This window comes from Nestor notabilis, unplaced genomic scaffold (genome assembly GCF_000696875.1).
Source record: "Nestor notabilis isolate BGI_N333 unplaced genomic scaffold, ASM69687v1 scaffold4559, whole genome shotgun sequence".
Taxonomy (NCBI): domain Eukaryota; kingdom Metazoa; phylum Chordata; class Aves; order Psittaciformes; family Psittacidae; genus Nestor; species Nestor notabilis.
Window position 1 is genome coordinate 44,891 of NW_009943150.1, and position 8,443 is coordinate 53,333.

At 41.9% G+C, this 8,443-nt stretch overlaps 1 protein-coding gene across 1 annotated transcript in view; it reads left to right on the plus strand.

Moving 5' to 3' along the window:
• Nucleotides 1-688: 688 nt before the first annotated feature.
• LOC104411366 (lipase member M-like) overlaps nt 689-8,443 on the plus strand; it is an 8,102-nt gene continuing 347 nt past the window's right edge. The window contains 9 exon segments of the mRNA XM_010021761.1: nt 689-808; nt 1,647-1,723; nt 1,725-1,753; nt 1,999-2,197; nt 2,941-3,050; nt 3,898-4,034; nt 4,916-5,056; nt 6,011-6,082; nt 7,160-7,228. Coding sequence (XP_010020063.1) covers nt 689-808; nt 1,647-1,723; nt 1,725-1,753; nt 1,999-2,197; nt 2,941-3,050; nt 3,898-4,034; nt 4,916-5,056; nt 6,011-6,082; nt 7,160-7,228 — 954 coding nt within the window.

Here is an 8,443-nt window from a genome sequence, read left to right on the forward strand (position 1 = left end):
GAGCACAATGCTATTCTATATGACAATAACTGAAGTATTCTCCTACCAAGTGGGTGGACTGGAATATATCCAGTTTTGGTTTAATCCAAATGTTCTAGTGACTGAAGATATGATAATCAAAAATGAAAAGAATTGAGAACTCCCTCCCTCATGAAAAAGTTCAGAGAAAACAAATCTTTAGGCTTTCCTTTTCAGGCTCTCCAAATCTTCCTGATGATATGTCTGGTTTTATGACCTATTGCCTCTATGCTGATTACAAAGGTGGCTACAGCCAAAAAGCAGAGTACTAAGTGAACTGCATTTTAAGATCTCTATTCAGAAGAGCTACCCTATGACCATCAGTCAACCCCTAAAAAAACATGAAAATGCAGTCTTTCCTCCAGGCGGCCTAGACTCAGATTTACAATAGGGAGGACTACATGTAAGTGAGACAGGAAGGATCTTATCACACAAACTAGCACCAGTATTATACAAGCACATCCTCCCAGAGCCTTTGGCTCACTCCTGGTCCCTGTTGAACAGGATGAGCTGCAGATGGTCCCTCCTCACACAGGTACTTATTCTAGCAGCCCCTTGGGGAACAGACCATGGGCAACCTTCAGAAGCCTCCCAACTTGGGTCTTCTGTGGAATTCCACGCCACTCCTAATGCAAACAACCCTGCATGTGCTCTTTCACTCAGCCCCAAGATGTGGTGCCTCCTCATGATGCTCTGCTCTCAAGGAATTGGATTCACAACACCCTCCGCTCTGAACTCAGACAAAAGCCAGTTCAGGAAGCCTCGTAACCCTGAATCCTTTATGAATGTTGTAAGTTTGGTCACTTTCTCTCCCTTTCTTTCTAAAGTGTCTCTTCCAATACCACTACCACTGCCCCATCACTAACTGTCCCTGTCAGGAGGCTAAAAGTAGCTCCAGCAATGTGATAGGGAGCACTGGCCTAGAAAACAGTGCTAACACCTTGATGCTCCCAACCAAACAGTCCGAGCTGCTGAAGAAAAATATTCCTTTGCTGTGGAGGCAAAGGCTGGTTTCTAGTCTCAAAGGAAGCAAAGCCCCCCCTTTCTGTAACAACCTGTATGGTGGCAAGGGAGGGTGAATTCCTCCTTTAAACAGCAGATTCGCATTACACAAAGTAATCCAAGACCCATTGCTCTGAATCACCAAAGATTTCCTCACATTAGTGGCAAGAGTGTAATAGGTGGTGCTGTAAGTGAATTTGTAATAGAAGATCCACCCTACCTGGCTTGCCTAACTACAGGAAGGATTGATTATGGACCAAAACCCACAGCTTTTGGCATTGTCTTATATCAACATATGTGTACTTAATCTATAGAAAGGTATGATCTGTATCAGCCTTGCAAAACAGGACAAACTATCTCCCAAAAGGTTAGTCACTCATTACAGTCCTGCTTCGTCTCATAATACGTGGTCAAATACCAGACAACCACCACTTAAGCAGGACTGAAGAAGACTTTGGTGCACCTTGTTACAAGACTTGTAATATTCATTCTCAGACATGGTCCCTATGGCCAGGGGCCTTGCAGAACAGAACACAGAACAGAACACAGAACACACTGCTCAGCTTGGTTACCTTCCAAAACAGGACAACCTGCGTGTTCACAAACTCTCCTTTGGCTTCTCATAGAGTGAAATTATCAGATATCATGGATACCCCAGTGAGGAATATGAAGTTACCACAGAGGATGGGTAAATTCTTGGTGTTAAATGCTGGGAGGAACAGCCAAAGTACAGGTATGACACAGTCATAGGATGTAAGGAAAGCCTGAGACTCAACTCTTCCATGGGTCCCCCATCTTTCCCCTTTGCACATGCCATGACATGTTCTACACCTTTCAGTCTCAGTAAAAGCATCTAGTCAGGAATCTGGCCTGAATTTTGTGTATAGGTTAAAAAAACCTTATGCAAAACCAGATTCTGTACCCAAGTTTTAACTAGACATTACTTACTACAGCATAAGAAACCCTTTTCTTTTTCAGGGAAAAAGCCCGCAATCTTGCTACACCATGGTACTTTAGGAGATTCTATTCACTGGATTTCTAACCTGCCCAACAACAGCTTGGGCTTCATCCTCGCAGATGCTGGCTATGACGTCTGGTTGGGAAACAGCCGAGGGAACACCTGGTCTTTAAAACACAAGACCCTTAAGCCCTGCCAGAAAGAGTTTTGGCAGTTCAGGTACTCCATGGAAAAAATATTACTGAAGAAGGCAACTCCCAGGCGACCTCTCCCTTTCTGTTTATATGAAAAAAATCCCCTTCTGGATTATGTGAAAACCATAATGGGTTTCATATAATCTGACTTCAAGTGCGACATGCATCATCTAAGGAGACTAAACCAACTCTTTTCTCCAGATGCAGTCACTTCAGGTTATGTCAGGGGGGGACATAAGACGGGCTTGACTACATGATCTGGGCAGGCCCTTCTGGAATCACCATATACAGAAGCAAATCTGCAAGTACATGGGTCACCTTTGTCCAAACACAGTGCTGGTTTCTTTGGGGAAAAGACTTCCAAAACTGGGACACGTTTGTAACTTTGAAGTCTCCCAAACCGTGTCCTGGGTGCAGACAGGAGAGGAGACCACTCAGCTCAGTGTACAGATCTGGTCTACCACAACTGATACCAGCTGAGAAACTTTTTTGTAACCCATGCAGGCAAGACCAATGATCACTTCTGCAAGACCCTTAGCTAACAGACAAAACTGACACCTCCTTTGCAGAGAGCACAAGGCATCAGGCAGCCTGGCAGTTCTACTGCATCTCTCTACCCCCTTCCCCAACTCAAGCAAGAATGCAGACAAAGCGTGAAACCTCATCTTTCAACGGGGCCTGCTTGGTGCAATGAAGAAAACTGATACTCAGTAACTCACACTGTAACAGCTGAATTATCTGTTAGCTTTCTTTGTTTCTCCCCTGTAGCTTTGATGAGATAGGTAAATATGATGTTCGAGGAGAGCTGTACTTCATCATGAATAAAACTGGACAGAAGGATGTATATTTTGTTGGTCACTCAGAGGCTGCAACTGCAGGTAATGTTATGACTGCCTCGGTCCAAAACAGTTAATGTTAGTGTTTATGATTTATATATAAGATTCATGAGTAGACATTGGGATTTATGCCATGGTGTGCCATTGCCCTTTTACAAAAAAAAAAGCAGCCTAGAAACAGGAGAAAATGTAAGTGGCCACATTCTTAGGCAATCCTTCTTCTTTCATATGTGTATTATAAGGGTCTTTTTCCAGAACAAATCATTTAGGCCAAAACATTTCTCTTTAGACACCTATGTTTTAGGCAACCAGTTAAAGTTCTCAGCAAATGCATCAGTGGAGAAATTTAAGCATATTCAGGAAACAGGATGTGATGCACCGTTTTTGGTTTTTCTTCCTTCTTTCCTTCCCCATACTCTTTCTTTATGTGTGTACTCACTGTCACCTGAGTTTACACTTAGTTACAAAAAAACCCTCTGCTCTTAATCTTCAGAAAATTACTGTATTACTGCATGTCAGCATAAATACATACAGTCTTTTACAGATTGCAAACTTCATTATTTTATCAGTTTGGGGAACTTCAGAAGGAATTTGTATTAAGAAAATCTGATTAAAGCAACTTCTCCCCCTGAAAATGGCCTGAACACAAAATTGTCAGTTCTGAGAAAAACAATACCTAGACATGCTCTAATGAACCTATATACTTAGAATGAACTCTGTCTCCCAGATAAGTTTCAAGAATCAAACACTTCCCTTGGGCCTGAAGCACAGAAATGAGCAACAGCCAATGGGCTGCTAATCTCCTCTCACTTTGCTGCCTACTGCTTTTTTATTATTTGGTCTGTGGAGATCCCTTTACTAACTTGACTTGCGTCTTCTGTTTTTGCAGGCTTTGTAGCATTTTCTACTTATCCTGAGTTGGCTCAAAGGGTTAAAGTGTTCTTCGCTTTGGGACCAGTAGTCACAACTACATATGGTACCAGCCCTCTGGTAACACTTACACGTCTCCCCCAGTTACTGATCAGGGTATGTCATTCCTCTTTCTAAAAGACGTGACCGTCTGCTTTGTCTCTACTGAACTCACTCAATCTAAACTGATTTTAAGGGGGTGGTGAGTTAAGAATTAATTCAGTGTATCAGACTGCTGACAGTGCTGGTAGACTTAAGACTTTGTACAGAGCTAAACTGCAAGGCTTGACACAGTATCTCTTTTGCAACTTCTTTAACATAACAGGCACACTTTCTTTCACCTTTAGTTGTTTAAATCAAATGTTTTTGCACTACTAAAAAACAACAAATAAGACATTTCACACCTGAATTTTATTAGACACGCAGTTCATTTATGCTTGTGAAATATTTCCTTAAAGGGAAATACCTATTTCACACCTGAATTTACCAGTTTAATAGAATTTGGTGGGAATGGTGGAAATCCTGCATGCTACACTTTATGTCAAATTGCAGGAGCACTTACTCTTTCTGTCCAAGTTGTACCTATTATGTGGTATAAACCACCCTGCTCTACACCCTTCTCATTTGTCTGCTCCCTCTTTACTTAGCAGCAATACACACAGTACAGTTTGTGCACGTGCCTGGAAGAAATCTTAGGGCTAAAAGGGACTTCCTAGACTTTGCAGTCATGACTGCAGCCAACTGCCCCTTCTCACTGAGGTCAGTGCACTAAAACCAGACAGATAGTGACCTCCAGAACTCACGCCTAATAATAAGCAGCAGAAAGAACCTGTGGTGTGCTCTCAGGAAGAACACACTTAAAGGATTCTGGAATGGCAAGCAGTTTCAGCAATCTTAGTTAAGAGGTAAAGCTGTAGAGAAGAGGGAGTGACTGTTTTCTATATGAAATAATCCTGCAACAAGCAGTAAAAAAAGATTTGCATTTTTGCTCCCCCCAGTTACTGATTGGCTTCAAAGGAATTCTTCACCAGAATGAGCTGCTGAAACGGCCTCTAGTACGGATCTGTGAATCTCTGGGAAAACTTTGTGGCAGTGCCTTAGGCTACATAGCTGGGGACAAGGTACAGAATGTGAACACGGTAAGCACATCCAAGAGCGCCTTAATGCAAGTACTACTAACGTAATTTTGAAGGAAAACAGTTTTCTGCTTTATGTCTACACACAGTTGCAGAGGCATAGGGAAATGTGTTAGGGTTTTCAGGAAATACCAGGTAGGACCTCAGCTGATGACAAGATGTACCACCTGACACATTCAAATCACACAGGGAAGAAAGGCTGAATTGAGAATGGCCCCATCTTGCAATGATGTCCCTCAGTGTCCCCTCTTTTGAGGCTAAGCCAAAATAAAATTGCACAGATACCAAAGCTTTTTAAAATGGACGACTGGATGGAGAAAGATATCTTTTCTTTTGAACAATTCATATTTGCCTTTCTAAACAGGAAGACATCAAGATCATCTGAACCTAAGAGATTGTTTCAGTTGCTACACATCAAAACATTTCCAGCCAAAACTCAAACCTGTTTCTTCAGACTTCTCCCAGTAACAAGATCTCATTCCATTACACTGGCTGACAGCTTTTTTTCTTGCAGACCTTCCACATGCCTGTTCTCCAGTGGCCTTCCATCTCTCATACTAAGACTAGCAAGTGTTCCCATAAAAATCTACACATGTAGCCTCATTATGCTTGAGCAGACGATCTAATAACAATCCTCTACTGATTAAGCACAGCACTAAGCATCATACAAACTGTAGAAACTGGAAAAAACAAAGGCCATACAGACTCCACAAATTATGTTTTCCATATGACTAAGCAGTAATGTGGAAAAGAAGCGCACAAAGGGATAAAATTCTACATACTCATTCCTACTGTAATCTCACGTACGTTTCTCCTCAATATTCTTTTCGATATTTAAAGAATATCCTATTAAAATGGGGTTTAACACAGAAGCAATATGTTGATCAGGTCCCTCGCAGCTTTATTCTGTCACAGCACTGGATCACTGCATTTGTAACACTTCTGCTTTCTCTCCAGAGTCGAGTAGATGTATATGTAGGACATTACCCTGCTGGAACATCAACACAGAACGTTATTCACTGGCATCAGGTATAACCGCATACTGACACACTCTTACTACTTCTTTTTATGCAACCAACAGCCCACAAGGAAGTTCAGAGATGGTGGTTTTGGGAAACTGCCCATCACATCTTCTCACTTGCTGCCATGAGCACCTGCCAGAGGGAGCACCATTTCCCATGGCACACCAGACCATTACCTGAGTTGCCCCTTTGGCATCAGGCCAGGGGGTAAGCCAGACAAAGAAGTGATCCAGGTTAAGCTTTTTTCCCAGAAAGTTAATTGCAGCCTGGCTCACCTCCCAGAACCAGTTAACCACACTAACTCTTCTGCTGGCACAAGCAGCAAGTGGGGAACTACCTCTTCTGCTCATCTTATGCCACTATCAGAGCTAAGTTTTTTCTGCCTAAGCTTCAAATCTGACCAGGGCAAAAGAGCATTGGACCAAAAACACATCACTGTATGTGCACAGAACTGTGCTACTTATGCCAACACTTAAATACATGCATACTCCTGCCCACACCCCTGACTAACATTCCCAGGATCCAGACCACCAGCACCCAGAGCCAGAAAAATAGAGACAAGCTAGCAGATTTCTAGCATATCCTCTGTTACTTAAAGGTTTGGATTAAAAAAATGCACACATTTTCAGTAAAGCAGGTTAATCTTTCGGGTTTTGGTTTGGTTTTTTTTTGTTTTTCCTTTTAGACATAGCACATTCAAGACAACAGTTTAGTGTTAAGACAATCACAACTCTTATAAGTAAGCCAGAGCCTCTGTGTCAAGATATGTGCAGACGTATCATATTTTACCCTAGACTAGCAAGAGCACTGGCACACTTCTGTGCCAAAAACACGGCCACCCACTTTACCAAACTAAGATAGCCAAGCAAAATTTTAATAACAAAACATACCAAGGGTGGTGGCTGAGGATCGGGACAGAAAGTTAGCAAGGGGAAAAGTGATGAAGCCATTCACCCTACGATTCATCCTCAGCACCCCTTGAATACTATTCACTGCCTGAGCCTTAGCATCAATCACAGGAAAATGCACACTGCTCTGTCTCTTAACACTTTCATTTTATCTGTCCTTTTAATGATATTAATAGGTAATACGTGCAGACCAATTGCAAGCTTATGACTATGGCTCTAAGGAAAACATGAAGAGATACAACCAGGTAAAGCAATATAGTTTCCCTGAGAACTATCCTCAGGCCCGGAAAAAACTAAGAACGGAAAAATTCAGATTTCAGCACCTGTTGGTGCTACAGAAAGAGGGAGAGAGTGTCTGAGGTAAAAGCCACAGCCAAGTCCTAGAACCGGGTGATGATGGAGCTCTTCACTGTCCCCAAAATCCTCAAGGTCTGCCTTTCAGTTAAGGGAAGAAATGAATCTCACAACTAAAAGTGGATATGCATACCTTGGTTTTGGGAAGCTACTTACTGCAAAGATAAAGCAGAAGGGATGATTCAGTACAGCACAGCGGAGACGACTGCTGTGGTGAACTAAAACATCCTGTACACAAAAAAAGACAACAGACAAAACTTGGTCACTAGGCATTTTGGTTACTGCCTAGTCAACACTCAGAAATACCTGACTCCTGCAACACTGATAAGTTACGTGACAGTTTTTTGAGATTTGATCTAATCAGTTGACTATGGTGAGCTTTTCTGAGTCAGGACAAGTTATTTTATAGGTGGCACACTATTTTATAGGTGGAGAAAAACTCCAGATTGCTCACACTCCTGGTCTTTAAATACTGAAGTTTAAATTTTCAAATGGCAATATTCTAATCCCAACACTTTGAATGGTTAGGAAACTGCCCCAAAAAAACTGTCAATGAGAAAAATAATAGAACCACCCTTAGATAATAGGGGTCATTTTAAAAGCATCTTGTGCATGGTCCCTTACCACCCTGTAGTCTAATAACCACCCTACATTAAGTCATTTGGTTCATGTCTCAGAAGACCTCCATTCTACTTGCCCATGTTTTTTGATTTCTTCTGTAATGATATTACTCCACCGGTATCAACATTGTGACCTACAGTGTCAAGTGAAGTCTGGACTAATACAACTGGAAGTCTTTCACTCACTGCCCCATAAAAGCATGAAAACGACCCTACATAAGCCAAAAACTTATGGTTCTGGACATAAGGAACACATAAGAAAAGCTACTCTGCAATCCTTTCCTGATAAACATGATTCTCTTTCCATATATCCACCTCTTCAGTGCACAAGTAGGTGTCAATTCATAGCCATACATTAAGGAATGACCCAGGAATAGGATAGATCCTTCCCTTTCGTGGTAGACAGGGAATGATGTTAGAGAAATAGATGCTAAGAAGGTGGGCTTCATCCCTACTGTTTTATTGCAGTGAGTGCAGAAGGGAAAG